General features: G+C 47.1%; 1 protein-coding gene across 4 annotated transcripts in view; it reads left to right on the forward strand.

Annotated features, from left to right (window-relative positions):
* The window catches only part of BIN3 (bridging integrator 3), a 43,373-nt gene that overhangs the window by 9,095 nt on the left and 11,407 nt on the right, over window positions 1-22,871 (forward strand). The window contains exons 2-4 of one of the 4 annotated variants that reach the window (XM_039243779.1): window positions 13,461-13,509; window positions 20,687-20,727; window positions 21,152-21,213. In XM_039243779.1, the coding sequence (XP_039099710.1) occupies window positions 13,461-13,509; window positions 20,687-20,727; window positions 21,152-21,213 (152 nt within the window). Of the gene's footprint in view, window positions 1-13,460; window positions 13,510-15,598; window positions 16,049-19,713; window positions 20,055-20,686; window positions 20,728-21,151; window positions 21,214-22,871 lie in introns of those variants that run through there. The other 3 variants (XM_039243778.1, XM_039243780.1, XM_039243782.1) reach the window with 3 other exon arrangements.

Below are 22,871 nucleotides of genomic sequence, written 5' to 3' on the forward strand. Positions count from 1 at the left end.
CAAATTCCAGAGGCCAAGGTGAAGACCAGGGAAGAACGTGGAGGCTTCAGCTTCTTTCCGCTCTTCTCTGTAATGGAAGCAGAGGACTCTCCACATGAGGCAGGGATCTGCTGGGGTGACCAGGGGATCCCCACCCAACTGCCATCTGGGCCTGCCTCTTGTCTCTGCCTCTGCAGCAGCCGGGGGGGTGTGGGGGGGGCAAGGGGAGCAAAAGATTGAGAAACCTAGCAAATTGAAAATGCAGAAGAGCTGTTTTTGTAAATAGATATTACACAAGAGCAGGACTTTTTTGGGAAAGGTTTTTTACTGAGACCGACAGAATTAGCCAACTGGCTTCATGCTGCTAATAGAGATATTTACTGTTTGAGAAAGTGTATTTGTAGCTTTGGAGAACATCCTGTTGACTTTTCTTTATTGTGAAAGTAAATCATTCCCCCTTTCCCTCTGTACACATAGAACTTTTTCTCTTTTTTGAGGTGGGGCACTTTGGGGGTTGGAGAAGGGAGCGCTTGAGAGAACTGCTTTCTCCATTCTGTTGCTCAGACCAAAATATCCCTCCTCCTGCCCTCCGGTGCTCATATTTACGGAACAGCAAGTGGAACCAAGTAAGGAATCCTACTCCAGAGGCCGGGAGCTCAGAGGCCTCTTGATTTCTTCCAGAGCAGAGACATTCTGTGGGGAGCAGCCCCACAGAGGCTCTCCGGGCCTCTACTTACCCGCCCGATGCCAAGGGGAGAGCGTGAGGAAAGCTGTGAGGAGGGGAACAGAGGTCCGAAGACCCGGTGCCAGCCTCGACCCACAACTCCAGCTGGGCCGAGGAGCCGCTGCGATGCTGCTGCTCTTGCCATATGCTTTCCAGAGCAGCTCTTTGTCCCGAGGAAGTCCCTGTGTCCCAGCAAGACTCTGGAGCCACCAGGGAAGATCGGGGAGGCAGTGACAGGAAGAGAAGAGCTGCTTGAAGTGTAGCTGTTTGGCTCTTTCTTCTCTCTTTCCCCTCACCACCTTCCACCCCTTCAGTGGCGGTGGGGCACCCTCCCCAGCTTTCAGGCCATTTCTCTGGCAGAGGGGAGCATACCTGCCATTTGGCAGCCTTGGAATAAACTCAGGAGACTCTTCTCCCTTAGTATTTCCTCTTAAGCCCTTTGAAATGTTAGTTTTCCCTCAGTCCACACTCGGATAACCTCACCAGGCTTTACTGCCAACGCCAAAGGCCAGCTCCGTTTCCTCTGTCTCCTTGAGTGTACTTCCCCACCAGCAGTGGCTGGGGATACCCTTTATAGCTTTTGTGTGAGTCAGATAAGAACTGGGAAACCCGAAGATGGTGGTTTCTTTGTTCTTTCTAAAGCCTTATCTGAGAGGAGTTTTTTTTCAGGAACCTTAAATTAGAGTATGGTATTATATAGAGCCCTTGGGCCATGTACTTATTTATTTAGTCATTTATCCAGTGCTTACTGTGTGCGCAAAACTAGACCGTGAGCTCCATGAGCTGATAGAATGAATCCGTCTTGCTCATCCTGATATTGCTAGAACCTAGCAGGTTTCTAGGTTTCTAGGCATAAAGGAGGCCCTTGAGGAATATTTACTGGATATGCATTCAGTGAAAGGTTGAAAATAACACTGTACCTTGTACAGTACTTACAGGAGTTGCTGAGAACCTTAACATTCAGTCCCTGCAATTGAGGGACTTCTGTGGCATAATCAGAAAGCAAGGTGTGTACACAACAAAGTTAGTTAGCCTGACCCTTTACCGGTAAGGAAGCAGCAGCTCAGTCTCAGGAAGTACATTCGCACAGGTCATCACAGTACTGGGTCTCAGAGCAAACTTGTCATCTGCTGCATGCTGAAAAAAATCACTGTGATATAATTCAAAAATCCCATCTTTGTGCCTTTTAGGAAAGTAGGAACGACAAGGTATTTCTTTATTATTAGAAGCCTTTCTTCTGACTGGAACCAGTAGCTTTCTTCCTATTTAATAATAAAAGATCAGATCCGAATCATTCTTACTGAAGTCAGAAACATTTTTCTACAATTTCCGGCCAGTGCTATAACACAAGACAAGAAATGGGTATAAAATATTGGGAAAGAAAAGGGAAACTTTATCATTATTTTCAAGTGATATGACTGTCTGTTTAGAAAACCTAATTCTGTTTTTTTATGCCTATCCAAGTTTCTCAGGCTTTACAAGCTTAAACATATAGGTGTGATGAATGGTTTCAGACTAAATGATTAATATCCAGTAGCTTCCCTGTGTACCAGGACAATAAAATGAAAAGGAGAATTTCACTTGCAATACAACCAAAAATTTAAAGTCCCATGGAATGTACCTAACACCTATGTAAGGCTAAAAATTTCACGAATAAGTGTTACTTTGGGATCTTGATAGTCAACAAAATAAAAGTAGAGGGCTTATATGGAAAAATTCTTAAGACTAAAAGACGTAAACAGACTTGAATAAATGGAAAGAAATGTTATGGTCCTGGATGAGCAAATGTAGTACTTGTAAAAATGTAGGATCTTCAGAAGTTAATCTATAAATATAATGCATTTTCAGTAATAAGTATCTTGATTTTGAAGGGGGGCACACAACCTATGATTCTGAGGTTCATCTTAAGTAACACACGGTCACCTGGGTGGCTAAGTCGGTTGAGCGTCCACCTCTTGATTTCAGCTTAGGTCATGATCTTGCAGTTCATGAGATTGAGCCCTGTGTCGGGCTCTGTGCGGAGCCCTCTTGGGATTCTCTGTCTCTCTCTCTGCCCCTTTCTTTCTCCTTCCCTCTCCCTCCCTCTTTCTCTCTTTCTCTCTCTCTCAAAATAAATAAGCTTTTAAATAAATAAATAAACAAACAAACAAATAAAAATTAAGGCAAATTAAAGTAGCCAGTAAATTACCTGAAAATGAAGTGTAACGAGAAGGGATCTGTTTGTCTAGATACTAAGAGCATCTATAAACTGAAATAAGTGAGTCTGTGTTATTGGCAAAAGAGTAGACAGGTCTGTGGTATGGAATAGAAGTATTTAACCCTAGTAAAATAGTTTCTCAGAGATAATTTATTTTTTATATTGTGTTAACTAAATAACTGGCTAACCTATACTCAAACTCTAAATGGAGTGATGATTTAAATATAAAAAATAAACCACTAAAATTCATATGAAAATGCCAGGGGCACAGAATAGCACAAACAGTCTTGACCAAGCTGGAGGGCTCAATACTTCTCAATCTCAAAACTTAGAACAAAGTTCAATAATTAGGATATTGTGGTACTAGCATAACGATAGACATGTAGATCAATGGAGTAGAATTAAGAGTCCAGAAATAAAGCTTTACATTTATGGTCAGTTGATTTTTTTGTTTTTGTTTTTGTTTTTGCCTTTGTTTTTTTACAAAGATGCCAGGACACTTCAATGGGGAAGGAATAGTCCTTTCAACAGCGTCAGGATAACTGGATTTCCATATGCGAAATAATGAAGCAGGACCCTTACCTCACATTATATACAAAAATTAACTCAAAATTGATCAAAGACCTAAATGTAAAAGCTAAAACTATGAAATTCTAAAAAGAAAACATAGCGGTGAGTCTTCATGACCTTAAATTTGGCAAAGAATTCTTAGATGTGATACCAAATGCACAAACAACAAAATAAAAAATGGATTAGACCTCTTCAAAACCAAAAATTGTGCTTCAAAGGACACCATTAAAAGAGTGAAAAAACAACAACAACTCACAAATGAGAGAAAATATTTGTAAATCATACATTAGGTTAGGCACTTGTACCCTGAATAGATAAAGAACTCTTATAGCTCAACAGTAAATAAAAGACGGGATGTCTAGGTGGCTCATGCAGTTAAGCATCCAACTTCAGCCCAGGTCATGATCTCATGGTTTGTGGGTTCAAGCCCCGCATCAGGCTCTGTGCTGACAGCTCAGAGCCTGGAGCCTGCTTTGGATTCTTCCTCTCACTCTCTGCCCCTCTCCTGCTCATGATCTATCTCTCAAAAATAAACAAATGTTAAAAAAAAAAAAAACCTTAAAAAAAGACAACCCATTTTTAAAATAGGTAAAGGGTTTGAATAGATGTTTCTCCCAAGACCTACTAGTGACTGATAAGCGCATGAAAAGATGGTCAGCATCGTTAGTCATTACAGAAATGCCAATCACACCACAATGAAATAGCCCCACACCCTCTGGAATGGCTAAAATAAAAAAGACAATGACAGCGTTGGTGAGGATGTGGAGAAATTGGAACCTCCCTACCCTGCTGTGGAAACATAAAATGGCACAGCCTCTTTGGAGAAGTCTGGCAGCTCCTCAGAAGGGTAAACATGGACTTACCATATGGCCCAGCAGTTTCACCCCTAGCAGTAGACCCAAGAGCAATGAAGACATATGTCCACACAAAAACAGGTGCACAAATGTTCATAGCAGCAACATTCATAATGGCCCAAAAGTAGAAACAACCCAAGTGCACACCACCCAGTGAATGGATAACTGGATAAGTGGCTAAATGGGATCTATCTCTGCAGTGGAATATTATTCCGTGATAAAGAGCAGCGAAGGACCGATACGCGCCACAACATGGATGATCCTCGAAAACGTTTTTGCTGAGTGAAAAAAGCCAACACAAAAAGCTACTTACTGTATAATTCCATTTATCTGAAATGTCCAGAATAGGCAAATCCATAGGGACAGTACATTAATGGTTTGCCTGGCGCTGGAGGGAGAGGAGAAAACGGGATGGGGGGGAGTTACTAATAGATGTGGGGTTTCTTTTGGGGTGATGAAAATGTCCTAAAATTAGATCATGGTGGTGGTTGCATAGCTCTCTGAATATACTAAAAACAGCCACATTGTACACTTGCTGAATGTTATGGTGTATGGATTATACCTCGATAAAGCTGTTATTTAAAAATTAATAAAAGCCAGCTTCCAAGCAAAGATGACAAATTGAATACATACGGCTAATTTATCTCCCTCACAAATCCCACAAAAAAGCACAGTAACGTGATTTTTTTTTTTTTAAGGCATAGATCTACAAATTCAGGGAGAGTAGAGACATCAACAGCATTTGGGAATTGGATTGCAGTTTCATGCAACTGACTTAGTTCCAAGAAAGCCAGATCCTAAACTGGCACTTAGGACAGCCAAGAGCCATCATGACTTACGTCACAGAATCCTCAAAGGGTCAGTAATCGGTGGCACTAGGTACTTCTAGAAGTGGAGTGAAGCCGAGCACTTGGGTCAGAAGGACTGGTTGAAAGCTGTTTCTGAATAAGTTTAGAGCCCTGCCATCTCCTCCCAACTCCCGTGTCCCTGGGAGACTGTCCCTGCCTCACCCTAGCAAAAGAATGAAGGGGCCCCACCCCTTGGAGAGTATGAGACAGGGAGTTCCTATGCTAGGCACTCAAATGTGGATTTACTGTGTGAAAACTATTAAATAAAGTTTAAGCTCCAGGGCCCTTGCTTGCATGGACCTTATCCAAGGCCCCGGAAGGAACCTTAGCTATTGTGTTCACATGATCCTGCAAACATCAAAAATGTATTTATACCGCATTCAGTTAAGAAAGCCTCTTCCTTCTTTTTCTACTTGATACCATCCCTCATGTCAGGCAGCTTTGGAGTAGCCTAGGCCTTTTTCGGGATGCGACTGGAGGATTGAGTTGGGAATATGCTGGTTTACCTGCAATTTATAGAGTTGTATGCCTTTCACAGTGTTATATAGATCTATTGTATCAGTAAAGCTGGAAAATTTTTTTTTAAAGAAGAAAAAAAAAACTAAGGGAAAAACTGAATAAAAAATAACAGAACACAAAAGAAAAGTGACAAAGGTGGGCAGTTAAATCAAGAGATATTATTCTGAAATCAAAGTGCAACAAAACATTTTCAAATTTTACTAAAACATTAGTAATTCATTAGGAGAATAAGATCAGGTTTAAATAGCAATGGTTGGATAATCTAGTTAATAAAGAGGAGAAGCAAATCATATGAACCCATTGATAAAACATTTAAAGTTCTTAACATGAAAGATAATGAAGATGACAAAATTCATGGTGTGCCCTCTTCCAGGGACATCAGCGACAAGCTGGTTACCCTCACTAATTCAGATGGTGGCTAAGAGTAGTCATTACAGGGGCGCCTGGGTGGCTCAGTTGGTTAAGCGTCCGACTTCAGCTCAGGTCATGATCTCGTGGTTTGTGGGTTCGAGCCCTGTGTCGGGCTCTGTGCTGACAGCTCAGAGCCTGGAGCCTGCTTCAGATTCTGTCTCCCGCTCTCTGACCCTCCCCTGCTCACACTTGTCTCTCTCTCTCACTCAAAAATAAATAAAACATTAAAAAAATAAATATTAAACTTCTGTGTTAAATGCAGGTAAGAGAACTATAGAATATTTTTTAAACTAGAGTAAAATGAGTGCTTCTAAAATGGCTACACAGGGGTGCCTGAGTGACTCAGTTGGTTGAGCATCTGACTTCAGCTCAGGTCATGATCTCACAGTTCATGGTTTCAGGCCCCACATCGGGCTCTGTGCTGACAGCTCAGAGCCTGGAGCATGCTTCAGATTCTGTGTCTCCCTCTTTCTCTGACCCTCCCCTGCTCTCTCTCTCTCTCTCTCTCTCTTTCTCTCTCTCTCAGAAATAAATAAAACCTTAAAAATTAAAAAAAAAGAGTAGTCATTACACAAGAAAACTTGAAATGTGTCCTGAAATCTTACAGTTCATTTATGAAAGAAACATGAGATTTTCCTAAATTTTATAGCAAAATTTTTATTATATTTACATATTACTGGCAAGCTGGAGGAAAAAAAAAAAAAGCTTTTCTAAACTTTCAGAAATAGAAAACAAATTTCAGTCAGCCATACTGGAAGAAAGGCTGAATTACCTCTCTTTCTCTCTAAGAAAATAATGTTACCCACCCGGTGTCACATGAAGAGGCAATCATAGACTATGCAGCCAAAAAATGCAGGGAAATGAATACAGAGGTGTGTCAGGCAGATGATTAATAAAAAATTTTAGGTTACTCTTGATCTTCTGATGCTCATGTTATTTGTCAGCTTTTATAACTTGTAATTTATTATGATCTTTTCTCTAAGTAAACACTTGCATGCCTGTTTTAATACTTTTTAGTTTTTTTTTTAAGATTTTATTTGTAAGTATTCTCGACACCCAGTGTGGGGCTCAAAGTTACAACCCTGAGATCAAGAGTCATAAGCTCTACCAACTGAGCCACCTAGGGGCCCCATCCTATTTTTATATTTGTAAATTTGTGTTGTTTTTCTTTTAAGGGGCATACAAAATCATGTAAGCTTCAGGCCCAGAAAATGCAGATCCACTGTAAGGCACAGATCTGAAGGCAGGAGGGTAAAGTGAAGGAATTCGTGAGGAGTGCCGAGGCAACCCTTCCTCTCTCCCATGACCCCTGCACGCATGTGCACATGTGACCTCTTCTACTCACTGAGCTCTCGGAGCACCTGTGCTGGGCCTTTACTCCCATGGTGAGATGCTGAAGAGTTTTCTAGGAAATTTTACCTGCCCGGGAGTAAAGATACTGACATCAGGGGCTCCCTGCTACACAGAAGATGGACAATATCTGAGCACTCACAGCTTCTAGTCAGCTGTCTTGTCTCCAGTCACGTCTGTGAGCAGACACCCAAGAATTCCCCCACACCCAAGGGGAGTGTTTAGCATGAAAAATGGAGGCTAAAGCAGAAAACAACTTGAGAGGAAACTGAGACTGAAGGAAGGAAAAAGAAGCTTTTTGTAAATCTATCATTAAGATCACCAGAGAGAGAGGGCATCCATGAAATAAAACAAGATACCATTTAAAAAAAAAAGATATCCTGAAATTAAAAAGAACTCTCAGAAATTAAAAATATGATAGCAGAAATAGAAAACTTCACAAGTATTAGAATATACAGAATGTTGAAAATAAAGACACTGGAGAAGCAACCAAGTTGGGTCAGCATTGGAATTACAAGAATTTCAGAAATAAGTGGGGCGCCTGGGTAGCTCAGTTGGTTAAGCAACCGACTTCAGCTCCGATCTTGATCTCACAGTTCGTGGGTTCAAGCCCTCCATTGGGCTCTATGCTGACAGCTCAGATCCTGGATCCTACTTCAGATTCTCTCTCTCTCTCTCTCTCTCTCTCTCTCTCTCTCTCTCTGCTCTCCCATGCTTGTGTTCTATCTCTCTTTCAAAAATAAATAAACTTTAAAAATAAAAATAAATGAACTTCAGAAATGAGAAACAGAAAATGAGGGAAGACATGAGACACAACAAGGTTTTTTCAATCCCAGAACAAATTGCCAAATTACAAATTGCCAAATTGAAAGAATTTGGTGCGTACGCCGGCATAGTGGGTGAAATTAGATCCACAAGGTGCATCATTGTGAAAGTTTACACCACCAAGGACAAACATGATCCAAGAAGCCTGTGTGAAGAGGGGGTGGGATGCCTACAAAGGATAGAAATCAGAGTGCTTTAGCCTTCACCGCCACAGTAGCACTGGGAAATGAGAAGCCAGGGAAGCAAAGTCTGGAGATTCTGAAAGAAATGAAGTCCAACCTACATTCTATACCCAGTCAGACTAACTGGTGTGAGGCAGAGCAGAAAGATTTTGGTTATGCAGCATCTCAAAAAGTGGTCTCACACACACTTTTCCTCTGCCCAGACGAGGAGTAAACCAGCAAAGAGGAAGGCCCGGATTCCAGGTGTCGGAATTCCTATGAGAGGCAGAAGGAATCCACGGGAGGCAGGAGAAGGGCAAGCCTGGGCCTCCAGCTGTACACCAGGGGCCAAGGCGACCAGTCCTGCCCCGAGCAGCTCAGAGGCTGCCTCAGGCACCGCTTCAAGAAGTGAATACCTGATATGCATGAATGTATTGAGAGTAAATTTAGATGATAAATACATAGAAAATTCAGCACATGAAAAAGAAGTGACAATTTTAGGAGCAAAACCATGCAGTGTTATTAGTTACCTATTGCTGTGTAACAAATTACCCCACAGCTTAGTGTCTGCAAACAAAGGTACCAGTTTCTGCAGGTCAGGAATTTGGGAGTGGCTTCACTGGGGGGCTTGGCTCTGGACTCTGCAGCCTTCTGAAGGTTTGGCTGAGGCTAAAAAATCTGTTGGCTGCCACATACAGGGAGGACAAGGAATCACATTATTCTCCTAATAGTTTACTTAGTATTGATCTAACCACAGCACAACTGTATCAAGAAGATGCAGATGTGCCTTTGTGTAATGGGTAGAAGCCCGCAAGAGGTTGGTCGGTTGGTTGGTTTCATTAAATCTTCCCCTTCCAAAAGAAAAAGCCAGTAGCTAGTGCCTAAAACCTAACAAGAGATAGAAATAGAAGCATTTTTATTTAGAGATGCAAAGGTGTATATCAAAAAAGCCAGCAGAGGGACGCCTCAGTGGCTCAGTCAGTTGAGCATCCAACTTTGGCTCAGGTTATGATCTCGTGGTTCATGGGTTGGAGCCCCACATCTGGCTCTGTGCTGACAGCTCAGAGCCTGGAGCCTGCTTCAGATTCTGTGTCTCACTCTCAAAAAAAAAAAAAAAAAAAGAGGCCAGCAGAGTCAAAAAGTGCTTGTCTTGGGCAAGTGAGATGAGGGCAGGCCCTCGTGTTTCACTTAACAAACCTTTTTGTCTTATTAAACTATGTCCACATGTAACCTTGATAAAAGCAAACTCAGATTAATAAAAGGAAACCAATAAAATAGATTGAGGTGAATTTCTATATGTGGGGGGGGGGGCAGTTCTTCAATATGACACCAAAAGAGTACAATGTAAAGGGAAAAAAAGGTTTGGTAGATTTGACTTCATACTGATCAGCAGTTTCTGTACCTTAAACACACATGCACAAAAAGGAAAGGTAAACACTAAGCCAGGAAAAAATATCCTAATAAACAGGCGAAAGGGCTAGTGGTAAAACGTAAACTATCTCAGTCTTTTGAAAAATGTAAACTGTCTCAATCTCCCTCCAGGGCAATTTGGCAAACATATCAAAGCCTTGGACATGTATATATCCTTTGACCTAGCAATTTCAATTCTAAGAATTTATCCTATGTGACTAATCCTTGATGTACACAGAGATTTAGCTATTAGAATTCTTAATAATAGAAGAAAACATTGAAACCGTTGAAATGATCACCAGTAAGTGATGTGGATCACAAAAATAAAATAGAGGATAGATCATTAAATACTAGGTAGCTCTTACAGGTCAGGCTGACGACAACCACATCTTGGCATATGGAAGCCTTTATGATATGTTTCCTTTATTTTTTTAAAGTTATGTAAATATGCATATATACACATGTCTATGTATACACACACAGATTCAGGGTGTTACTGTTTGTGTGTGTGTGTGTGTGTGTGTGTGTGTTTCCATGTTTTCCAAGCATTCGACACTGATCAGGTGTTATTTTTGTAGTCAAGGAAAAAAACGAGATTTTTTTTTAGTTTATTTGAAAAATATGGAAAGTGCAAAGAAGAAAACAGTAATCACACTCTTACCACCCAGAATTAACCACTATTAACATTTGGCATATTTGCTTCAGATTTTTTTCTTTCTGTAAACTTTTAAAATATAATTAACACCAAAACATTAGCCTTGGTTATCTTTAGATAGGAGACTGTGCACTGTTTTGGTTTTTTCCTTCCCTTTCTCTCTCTCTCACTTTTCTGTATTTCCCAAGTTTTCTCTGATGAATATATTTTACTTTTCAAACTTCAATTAACTATAAAAGGTAGACTATCTTTCAATGCCAAATGAAGTCTTAGACATTTAGAAGAAGGTTAGCAAGGTGGTAGACTTGCGAACAGCTTTGATCAGCCTGGGAGAAGGGAAGGCATTCCATGTGGGTGGAATGACCATATGTCCCAGTTGCCCTGGACAGTCCGGGTTCCTTGCCTGTTGTCCTGCTGACATTATTAGTGACGTTTTGCACTCAGTCAACATGATACATATAACCTGTCATTTGTGCAGAAGCACAGGTCAGTACAAGTCTCCTTCCTTCTGATAACGCGGCCCTCCTCATTCCTTGTATTTCCAGGCTTTTCAAGAACAGTGAGCCCCTTTGAAATCCCACAGCATTGTAAGGTTAGGTATTTTGATCAAATGATTTTCCTTCGTCCCTTCAAATAAACATAACAAATTCATGGGAAAGAGTATGAAACCATGAGTAGCAATAGAAAAGTGGATTGTTTACTCCTGGTTCAGTTGTTGAACCAGCAGAATGACCCTGGGCTAGTCACTGGACCTTTCCAGATTGGTTTTCTCATCTACAAAATGAGAGGGTTGAACTGGAACAATTTCTATGGTAACTTGCAATTCTAAAAATACTGCGATTCCAAATTAAGATTTAGAGAGGCTGTGGCACCACAAATAATGGCATCTAAGTTCCTGATTCCTTTGTAGCTAGTCTGTAGTACTAGATTCCAAGTTAGAATCATTTTGTAGACCACTCGGAGAATTCTGCAGAATTCTCATCGTGCCTCCATGTTCCTGGAAGAGAGATTCAGTTTAGAATTCAAGTTTTAGGTGCACTGAAGGGACCCCCTATTCCATCTCCTTTGTTTTAGAGTTTAAGAAACAGCTCCAGGGGCACCTGGGTGGCTCAGTCCATTAAGTGCTGACTTCGGCTCAGGTCACGATCTTACAGTTTGTGAGTTCAAGCCCCTCATTGGGCTCTGTGCTGACAGCTCGGAGCCTGGAGCCTGCTTCAGATGCTGTGTCTCCCTCTCTCTGCCCCTCCCCCGCTTATGCTCTGTCTCTCTCAAAAATAAAATAAACATTAAAAGAAAATTAAAAAGAAAGAAACAGCTCCAGAGAGATTGTGATTTATTCGCATCACAAAACTAGTCAGAGGCAGAGACCAGTTTTCTGATTCCTGGTCTAGAGCTTATCACCCGCAACATGCTTCGTGCAGAACAGGCTCAATCTTCACTCAATGCCACCAGGACCTCATTTGCACTGTCACCAAAATAGTCCTTGAGGGCACTTGTTCACTGTCCAAAACCATTGTGTCAGTCAACTCCAATCCCTGATTTTGGGAAAAGTAACTGGGGACACGAGGAGGGGACTACAGGGCTCAGCTCCCTCACCCTCTGTTCTTTAGATCTGAGGAAGGGAAAGAACAATTTTGCCCTTTCTCTCCTTTTTGGTTCCAGAGTTTACCTTTCCCCTGCTAATTATGTAGCCACTGATTATTTGTTTATAGAAGCCACGTGAATCAGCCAGCCCCCAAAGGGTTAATGCTCCCAAATTACCGGGCTGGGTTAACAATAAACAGGATGTCCTCCAGAAATTAAATTTAAACCTGTGACTCAGGCTGGCCCATCCTCTGCCGGATCGTTGTCTGGGGTTATTATCGGTGGTTAATTATACCATTGGGTTTAGCAACAGTGTTGGTCAGTTTGGGCCAAGAGAAAGCAGGCTTGGGCAGAAGGGGATGGGGGGGGATGGGGAGGCGGGTGCAGTGGTGGAAGCGGGAGCTTTGAATGGAGGGACTGCAGCGCCCTGAGCACTGAGAGAAGAGTGGGAGTGAGCTGTCCCCTCAGGCTCTCCTGCTGACTCCCTGTGCCCTGAGCTGATCCCAGGAGAGCTTCACTCACTGCTACCTTGAGGGCCTCGGGGAGCCTCCGTTTCTCCAGCAGTTGGCATGCGCCGTGTTTGCTCCTAGCGGGGCCACACTTCTCAGAATTGTAGAATCAGAATTTCCCCTGCCTCAAGGAAACTTCTGAATTATCCAGTCTAACCCTGTTCTTTCACAGAGTGGGCAATGAATCCCAGGGCAGTCATTACCTGCCGGGGGGGGNGGGGGGAATGGATAGGTTTAGAGGCTAGGTCCTTGACGCTCCTTCTGTTACGCTAAACTGCCTTCCATTTCCAAGTGGGGAACGTGAGGTGCAGAGGGCAGACCTGGGCTAGATTCAGATTCCTCTTCGAGCTAGCCACATTTCAGATGTGTCTTCTCACTGGAAATTGCCCAGCCGGACTGGGCCTTTAATGCCCTATAGTTTGTCCTCTCTCTCCAGCCACGTGAGAAGTCCCTCTAGAGAGAAGTAGTGAAGCGCCTGATAAAGACGATAAGTGGTTTTCATGGTGTTTTTAAACACTTGTTTTCAAGGATGATAGCTGCCCAAGCGAGCCTGTAATTCTGACTTTGCAGCTCCTCGGGACACAGATTCACAATGACTATGTGGTATCTCCCCTTCCCTGCCGTCACCTTTGCAACGTGTTTCAACACCGGCTGCTAGTAGGAAAGATGCTCTGGGGCAGAAGGTGGTGCCCAGGACTTCCATCGGACACCGTACATGGGAAGATCACCCTCCAGAGCCCAGCCTGGACAAGCCACTGGTGCTTTTTACCCTCTGGGGAAAAGTGGCCTTGGCTTCATCAATTATTTTCAGCTACATCCTTCCCCGTTTCTCCTAAAATCCCTCTTTGATTCTTTCTCTCATAGGATTCCTTTCAAGATTGGGCAGCCCAAGAAACAGATTGTCCCCAAAACAGTGAGTAACCCGATTCTTTCCTTCTGAGACCCCATCTGTCTCCCAGGATCTTTGCAGAGAACCAGAGCTTTGACTCAGCACATCATGGGGCTAGGAGGGCAGAACCCGGGCTGCCTAATTCCCAGCCGTTTTGCCTTGGGATCTCACTCAGACTGGGGCTTGCAGGGGCCTCCTGGCCTGGGACGTTTTCCTTCTACAGATCAGCCTGGGTTCATCCCCATCCTTGGGCAGGTGGAGGAGGTGGGTGACAGGTGACAGGGACCCACTGCCTCCGCACAGCCCATCTGTACGATCTGGTGTGGCGCTCTGCACTTTCCTAAGTGGGCTCCTGAAACCCAGGACATATCCCAGGCCCTTCTCTCTAGCCACCTGCGTGAAGACCAGGAAGCTTCTCCGGGAGGCCCCGGCTCCCTTTCTCTCCCCTGCCAAAGTCACTCTTAGCCAGGACTCAAGAGTTAGCAGGAGGGCGTGATTGAATCCTACCCCCTTGAGAGCCCACAATTTTTATCTCTGTTTTATCTCTAGAAACAGGAGCAGAATCACAGATTCTTAGAAAGTTAGAGCCGGAAGGCCCTTTACAGATCATCTAGTCCAACCTGATTTTCCTTACGAGGAAACCAAGACCCACAAAGTCACTGTGACTTTCTCAGGTTGTGACAAACCTAATCCTAGGGGCACCTGGGTGTCTCAATCAGTTAAGCACCCAACTCTTGATTCCAGCTCAGGTCATGGTCTCAGGGTTGTGAGATCCAGCCTTGAGCTTCTTTCTCCCTCTCTATCTCCCCCCCCCCCCCCCCCCCCCCCCCCCCCCCCCCCCCCCCCCCCCCCCCCCCCGCCGCATGCATGCTCTCTGAAACACAACAACAATAACAAAAACCCTAATACTGACCTAACTAAAATTGGAACTCAGATGGGAGTCTCTGTTCAGTGCACATCGCACTGCCCTGTGCTGCCTCAGTCAGGCTGTGACCGTCTCCCGAGGTTTGGGAATTCTAGTCAAGAATGGCCTCTTGAACTCCCTCACCCCCAAATCTAAGCAGGCTCTTGGTTTTACCGTGGGAAACCAAAAGTGTACGGTGTCTCTCATTACGACAGCTTCAGCAACCGTCAGCCTGCTGGAGCCCCTGATGGTTCTCTTTGTCTTAATAACCTCAGCCCTCCTTGGCTCAGAACTCAGAACTAGTTCAGTTTGGCAGGAAGGGAAGTTCAGCACACATCTGACCAATGGCCCAGTCTTTGGAAAATCCAAAGGCAGCCACTTAAAAGGAAATGGGCTGCGTTCCTCTTTCAAGTGAAGGCAGGCCGAGGACAGACTGCAAGTTTACCTCCCATGCAGAGGCTGACCATCTGTGAAGGCTCTCAGCTGAAGCGCAAAGAATCTGGGCGTGCAAGTGCTGGGCTCTAGCCGGCTACAGGAAGTGGGAAGGTGTGGCTTCGTGTCTCCAGAGTTTAATCCAGGGCAGATCTGAAAGGGAAGTGGTTTTGGGGAGGGTCTTTTATTCCCAGCACTCACTACCAGAAAACAAACAGACAAACAGAAAACACTCCCAACACCCTTACCTCTGTAGAGATAGCCGTTGTTCTCCACAGAAAAGGATAGGTTAGAATTCAGTTTCTAGCTTCTCTGCCAGTTTGTCGACAGAAAGATCTCTGGGTCTTTTAAAAATCGGAGGAGTGGCAAGGACTCCCCAGAGGGACAAATGGACAATCCCAGCACCTATGGACCACTCTACAGACAGCCCTGTGGATGGGCCCACGGCTTCCCTCTTCCCCTCCTCACATCGGTCTTGTTTGGGATGGAACTACAGTCCTGTGACTTCTGGAATCTGCTCCCCCAGTCAGACTGGGCACCAAGTAGTGGTTAAGAAGCCAGATTTGGTAGGTTTCCTGCTCGGGTTCCCACCGGCTCTGCCACATGCTATATGTGACCTTGAGCAAGGCCCTTACCCTCTCTGAGCATTGGTTTCCTCCTTCATAAGTGGGGATCCTAGTACCTATGCCACTGATGCGTTATGAGTCTTACATGAGGTCATGTGTATGAATCATTTAACACAGCGTCCAGCATATAGTGAGCCCTCAATAAACAGTAACTATCTTATGGGAAGGTAGTTGATTGGACTCTTTATAAACCACCAAGGACTCAGCCTGTTCCAAGCAGCCGGATCCCCTAGTACAAGGAAACAGTAGGCCGGGCCTTTGATCTCTCACAAGGAATCAAAGCCGAGTTGGGGTTGGAAGAGAGTTACTTCCTCCCTCAACTCCCCAGAGGCACTGAAGTATAGGGAACGAGAGCCTGCCTCTTCGATCTCATTCTCAACCGCACAAGCCCCTCCAGGCCCCCATCACAGGCCGAGCCTGGGCAGCTGTCTCGGCCGCTCTGGCGGCTGCCCCCAGACAGTGGTGACGCACTGCTGTTCTTGCCCAGGCACCGTCGGAGGGGCAGATGTGGCTGCCTGCTGACTGGAAATCATGGCACCCCTGTCATGGGAAGAAACGCTCATGTTATCTTCAGGGAGTTTCAGAAGGTTTTTGGCTCAAGGTACCCAACTGTCAGACACAAAGAAAGCATTGTGTGTTTGCTCTCGCTGTTCTCCTGCGTCCAGGTTATTAACACGAATTCCGTTGTTGTCAAGGCTCTGGCGAAGGAATGGCATGTTCTCTGCAAGGACTGGCCACTGGAATGGAGATAGAGGGACAAAGGCTTGCCCACCTCCCAATCCAAACCCTCTGCTTACACCCCTCCTGCTTCTCTGGTCCCAGAAGGTAGCCAGAGCGTGATGGCATGGCCAAAAGCAGCTGCTCACCTGTCCATAAGCTTCGAGGAGGGAAGAGCTCTTGGAAGCAGAGGTCACCCTGGGTCTCGCACACAAAGGAAAGCATGCTCTTGGATTCCTAGCTAGGCAGGCACGCCACAGCGCCAGGGCGGAAGGGCACCCTGCCACGTCGGACCTCCACTTGAGAAAGATCTCCACTTGCAAAGTGGAGAACTCTCAGCTTCATTTAATCTTGTGGTAACGTACCAAGGGAATGCTGCTTTCTGCCCTGAGTACCCCTCAAGAGGGGCTTCCGCGAATACCCACTGTGCCCTCTGCCCCAGCTCTGATCTGACAACACGGCTTAGCTGCGCGGCTGGAGCCCTGGCCCCGCCTGTCGGTCTCCTTCACTTCACCCCATGTGTCAGTTTGCGTGGGACCTCAGCCCACTCATTCATTTAACAAATACTGACTCCCGCTGTGCCAGCCTGACCTGAGGCACTGGGGATAGAGTGGTGAGCAGCACAGTCTCACCCCTCCACCCTGAGCCTTCGAGAATGCAGGGAGCAGCAGGCTGTCTGGTGCTCATTCCCCCTGCGCTAACCTCGCTGCCCAGCCCGGCCCACCCGCCCTGTCCCGCTGACAGCCATCCACATGTGTTTGCACTTGCATTGTTGACTGTGGGCTAATCGCCTTTTTGGCAGAAGCATCAAGCATTCAGAGATGTTCAGATCTTTCGTGTTTGGCTGTTTCCCTCAGAATGGAGATACCTTGACTGGGACTCCAGGGTGTCTCTTTATTATTCCCTTATCCATTATCTGAGGGGCCAGAATCCTGGTGGTGTTGCCTTGGATCTTTTCCCAGGGGAGGAGAGTGATCTTGAGAGCAGCCCACACCTGGCTGCCAGAGACAGAAGGGGGACACGTTCATGAACGTCCCAGGCAGTCACATGTCTGTGAGCAGCAGCAGAAGGACCTGAGCCCCACCCCGACATGCTTGTCAGCTGCCAGGGTAAGACCTCAAGCGGCTCACCAACCAGAATGTTCCAACCCAGTTGGAAACCCGCAGTCGCTCGCTCTCTCTATGCAAGTCCAAGCAGTCGGAGCCGTGGGACCAGGTGCTCTGACATCCCACACATGCAGCAGCACACTTGGGGATTGCAAAAGAGAGCGCCAGGAGCCAAGGCCATAGCGCCGGTGGGTTCACAGGCGCTCTCCGTGCCCGCCTCCCTCTCGGGGCACCCACTGCATGTTCTTCGTCTTAGGAAAGCTGGACTCTGACCAAGACATCCTTAACTTCGTCTTTTTGGAAAATAATACTTTTAATATGTAAAGACCCTGCTCAGCCATCATATTCTACCAGGTTAAAGAGGTGAAGTGTCCAGTGAAGGGAGACCCAGGTATAGTCCCCGGGCACAGGATTCAGGCTTAGCCCAAATCAGCATTCACCTAGCTATCAAACGACCCCGTGCTTTGCCAAAGGGTTACAGAACAGTCTGCACCCCCAGACTGCTCTGGGCCCTCCAGGGCTGCAGTGCATAGGAGAAAAACGAGGAAGCCCTGTCTGCAGGCCAGGCACTGAGCTCTGTGCTCTACACAGACTGTTCGGTGATCCTCTAGACAAGCCAACGAGACAGACACCACTACCCCATTTCCTCGGCAGCCACCGGACATCTTCCCTGAGAGGGGACGAATGGAGTTATCCCACTCCTCTAGAAAAGTACCTGGGACTCAGAATATTAGGTAGTATTTTTAATGCTGCACAGCTGGTATCGGAGTCCATCTGTCATCCGTCTCCTCTCGGTCCTGTCCACCATCTTCCTCGATGGTGCTGGTGGCGAAAGGGCTGGATGGCCCCAGTGCAGGCTTGCTGGGCCCTGGTGAGGCCTCGCTGCCCCAGAACAAATCTCCCTCCTGCATCACTCCAGATGCTCTTCCGGCCTTTGGCTGAGACTTTGATTCCTGCCCAGCTACACGGCCCGTGGGACAGGTAGCACTTTAAGCTTTTATTAGGAACATACGCCTTAGTGAAGCAAAGTGTAGTGAAGCGGGAACGAAGTTTGAATTTCCTCTTAAGAGCAGCTTTTTGATGGATCGTAAGGAAGGCGATGATGAAATGTTAGGTTCCTGGATGGAGAAACAGGGGATCTGTTGAAAAGAGGCAAAGACTGTAGGATGGGGGGAAACCAATGGTGAATTTTACTTCATGACTCTGTGCGTCAAACCCCAGGTGCTGGGGTCAGAAAGTCAAAGGACACGTGGTCATGCCCTGGGACCTTAGCTAAGTAGGTTCTCTGGGCCATTCTCTCACCCCCGTCCTCCACAGAGCTTTGGGTTATAAGTGTACTTGTTTCCCCCAGCCAGGACCCACATCTGTTTGTCACCAGAGCACCCCTTGCACCTGGCAGAATGCATTGCACTTAATAGGTGCTGAATAAACGTTTGTGGGGCTACTGAATGTCATTTTTTTTTATGTTTTTTTACTTATTTCTAGGAGAGAGAGAGAGACAGCGTGAGCAGGGGAGGGTCAGAGAGAGAGGGAGTCACAGACTGAAACAGGCTCTAGGCTCTGAGCTGGCAGTCAGCACAGAGCCCGACGCGGGGCTCGAACCCACGAACCGCGAGATCATGACCTAAGCGAAAGTCGGACGCTTAACCGACTAAGCCACCCAGGTGCCCCCTGAATGTCATTTTAAAAAGGGGGGAGGCGTTGAACTAGGAGTCTGAATTCTAGCCTTGCTTTGCCTCTGACTAGCCCTGCGTCCTTACATAAATCATTCCCCGTCTCTGGGCTTCATCCTCTTCGTTTGTAACATGAAATAATTGCCCTCAATAATGTTCTGCCATTCTGTGACTGTGTTGAGTTTACCTAAATGCACATGAGTGTGGGGTCCGTGGGGTTTCAGAATGCTCCTTCATGGGGCACCGTGACGGAAGGGTGTGCTGGCAAAGAACAAAGGGCCTTGACCCTTTCCGCAGCTGTGGGCTCTGTGACCTTCCTTGAGCCTGCCATGACAGCCTGCCGTGAGAGCAAGACCAGGGTTTAGTGCTCTCACTGGCAGGCATCTCAGGGAGCAGCAAGAAGGTACCTTTCTTAGTCGTGGCTTTAATTGATCAGCAGATACCTTTTCCCCCTTTGGTAGAATGCTCATTGAGAGCATGGGCCTTGGATGGGGCACCTGGGTGGCTCAGTCGGTTAAGCGTCCAACTTCAGCTCAGGTCATGTTTGTGGGCTGAGCCCCGTGTCAGGCTCTGTGCTGACAGATAGCTTGGAGCCTGGAGCCTGTGTCAGATTCTGTATCTCCCTTTCTCTCTGACCCTCCCCTGCTCATGCTGTCTCTCTCTCACTCTCTCTCAGAAATAAATAAAACATTAAAAAAAAAAAAAAAAAAAGAGCATGGGCCTTGGAGTCAGGCTGGCTATGCCCAGATCTCCACTCTGCCACTCACTAGGCATGTGAGCTTGTGCAGCGTACATCCCCTCTGTCCTGGGAGCTCCTTGGTGCCGTGAGGGCCACAGTGCACGTGCAGTGGTGGGGGAGCGTTCACAGAAGCACACGGGGAGCACCCTGTGAATGTTAGCTGCTCGTACGTGAGTGCCTCAGCCCGGAGCTCAGCACGCCGGCCCGGGGAGCTCTTGCTGCCTCTGCAGAAGGGAGGGAAGGGAACCAGGACAGGCCTCGGTCCCCTCCTCTCTGCTCTCAGATTCCATACACCTCAAAGGCCACTCATCTGAGAGACCATTGCCAGGGACCCGTGTGACAGATGGAGAAGTTCTGGCACTGGACATGCAAGTGACTTTCTTGACTCCACCTGACATGCAGGTGGCAGACCTGGGATCAGGACTCACACCCATCTGATGTGAATCTTGCTGGCATTGGGGAAATCGGATAACTTATCAGGAATTTTAAGGGAGCCTCTCCGGAGTCAGTAGTAATAGTATTTGTGCTCGGTACTTCCCACCCACAGAGTGTGCAGACAGGATCTTTCCTGATCCACCCTGAACCTCACAGTTGGTAGGCCCTGTGGGGAAACCAGGGCCAGGAGCGGGAGGGGACCTGCTTGCTTCCCCCCTGCGAGTCTCAGTCACATTCCGAGCACCTCACCTGGCTCGCAAGGGGAGGGTGAGGAGAGGGAAGGCAGCCCAGCGCCTGGCTCCCTGTGGTGGAGGAACAGAGCCACAATCCGCTGCTACTTGCCTGGCTGGCCCATCTGGGAGGGGAGTCTCGTGCCCTAAATCAAACACTTAATTAATTTGGGAACACAGGGATAGTGTGTCGTTAATGATCTGCTGGTGCTTGTATGAACTGGACCGTGTTGTTTGCTGCAGCTGGGGGGAGGGCGTGGAGGGAGTTTCAGTAGGCTGGCAGATTTTTTCCAGCGTGTTGTCATTTCTCCGATGATTGAGTTATCTCTTTGGTTACAGGTGGAGAGAGATTTTGAAAGGGAGTATGGAAAACTCCAGCAGTGAGTGTCAAACCCCAGAAGGATGGAGGCTGGCGGGGGGTGGGGGGTGGGGAAGCAGGGCAGGAGCCTTCCACCAGGTCTCAGTTCCCACAGTGCCCCTTCCGGCACCGCCATTAGTGGGCCGCTCATCTGTCCCTTAAGTGCCGCCGGAGCCGAGGGCAGCTCAGTTCACAGCCTGCCAGAAATTCTCCCCCAGCTGACGGCTATGTGACAGTCGTTAACTCATAGCCTTTGGGTGCTTGGCCTCGTGCAGAGCCAGCAGTGGCCCTTCAGTCCGCGGGAAGACTCCCCACACAGCACGGGCCCCTTCTCCTGGCAGGCCTCCCAGGGCATCAGGCCAGACCTAACCCAGGTAGATAGGAAGGAAGGAGGCCGAAGCCAGCTGGCGATGCCAGGTGCCCAGGCCTGTGCCCCTGCCTTGCAGGCTGGAAGAGCAGACGAGGAGGCTGCAGAAGGACATGAAGAAGAGCACTGACGCTGACCTGGGTAGGTGGCATAGCCCAGAGCCGGGCTGGGCCTGGCCGGGTCACGAGTGGACCTCTGTCCCTCTGTCCCTTCAGGGCCGGCTCCTGTGGTCTGTGCACAAATCCTCATGTCACCACTCATCCGGAGGACATGGGTGGGTCTGAACACAACTGTCCCTGGCATCCCCGGACTCCGTGTGCAGTGAACCAAGGGTCTGATCATGGAGCCCATCTGTTATTTGTTTTGTGGGTAGTTCCCAGTTACCTGGGGGGCATCCTGATCGCTCTCCACTGCCTTTCTAGTACAGGAGAGGCTGTGACCAGTTGCCTCCTTTACTTGGTGCTGCTCCAGACGACTGTGCTCTCAGAGCACAGATGAAGGGAAGGTTGTGTTTTCATAGCAAGCAGCTTTGGAAGCAGCAGAACATCAGGGATCCATGACATGGAGAACGTGGTTTCCCTGTAAAGAAATCAGAATAAATGGAAGAGCCCTAGGGCCCAGGGCTCCTGGCCTCTTCCACCCCCATCAGAAGTAGCATCTGAGCAGAGAAGGTCCTCGCAAAGCAGTCACAGTCGGTGCATCAGAGTCACCAAAGGCCCACTAGGAGGTAGATTGCCCAGCCCACCCCCAAGCAGTGCCGAGGCAGCTGACCCAGGGACCCCAGTTTGAGAACCACTGCTCCAGACAATTCAGGGGAGTCAGCTGCCAGGACAAGATCTAAAATCCCATCCTGTGTTCCCAAACAAGATTGTCTTCACGACCAGCCCCTGTTAGGTCTTTGTCGAACCTTACATTTTGAAGTTGCATCAGGGTTCCAGAGACCGATGTGTTCAAGACCCCCGCTCTCTGTAAGGTTCAGAGACCACCAGCCTCCCAATTTGTGCCGGGCTGGCCACGCCCTTCCAGTCCCAGTGGAGCCCCGATGGCCCTGCCCTGCACCCTCCCATAGGCCGGTGAGGCCTCCAGTGGGATTCCACACTGTTAATTGACTTCAGATGGTTCGAACAAAGACGGAGGCAGAGGCCTGAAGTGTGAGGCTTTAGGAAAGAAAAGGAAAATAGGGAAGGAAGTCTCCCCTGCCCTAACTTTTCAGGTTTTTTTCCCCCTCAAATATTAAGAAGCAGTGGAAGAAATTTTTCGAAAAAGTCTCCAATGTTGTCCAAGCTTCTGTCCTTTAATTATACTGTCTGCGACCATTTCATGATCCGGTCCAGTTACACATGATGTTTGTTCACAAGCTACAAAGTCACTGCACAGATTTGAAAGAGGGTTCTTGGCTACATTGCCTCACCATTTCTGGGAAGTGTACATTTCCAGGCTTCTCCCATATTGTGCCCATTTGCTGGGTGACCACCACGGGCTACCTGATTCAAGAGAAACCCAGGACAGGGCGCCCCAGCCAGTCACCCTCTGTGGCCTCCTCTGCTGGCATATGGAGGAGCCTGAGTGAGGAGGGACCCACTAGGTTCCTGTTCCTCCCACCGGAAATGGAGAAGTGGGCCCTTTCCCCAGGAGGGCTAGGGCTGGGCTGGGGCTCTGCCCCCCTGTATGGAGCAGCAAGGCAGGGGCACATCTGTGTTGACTGGAGTGGACCTATTTCATGGATTCAAAGACATTGTTTCACTTCTAACATGACAGAAACCAACACACCATAACCCTTGATAGGGTTTAATGGGCAG

The sequence above is a fragment of the Hyaena hyaena genome, unplaced genomic scaffold, assembly GCF_003009895.1.
Source record: "Hyaena hyaena isolate Hyena2069 unplaced genomic scaffold, ASM300989v1 scaffold_230, whole genome shotgun sequence".
In the NCBI taxonomy this organism is placed as follows: domain Eukaryota; kingdom Metazoa; phylum Chordata; class Mammalia; order Carnivora; family Hyaenidae; genus Hyaena; species Hyaena hyaena.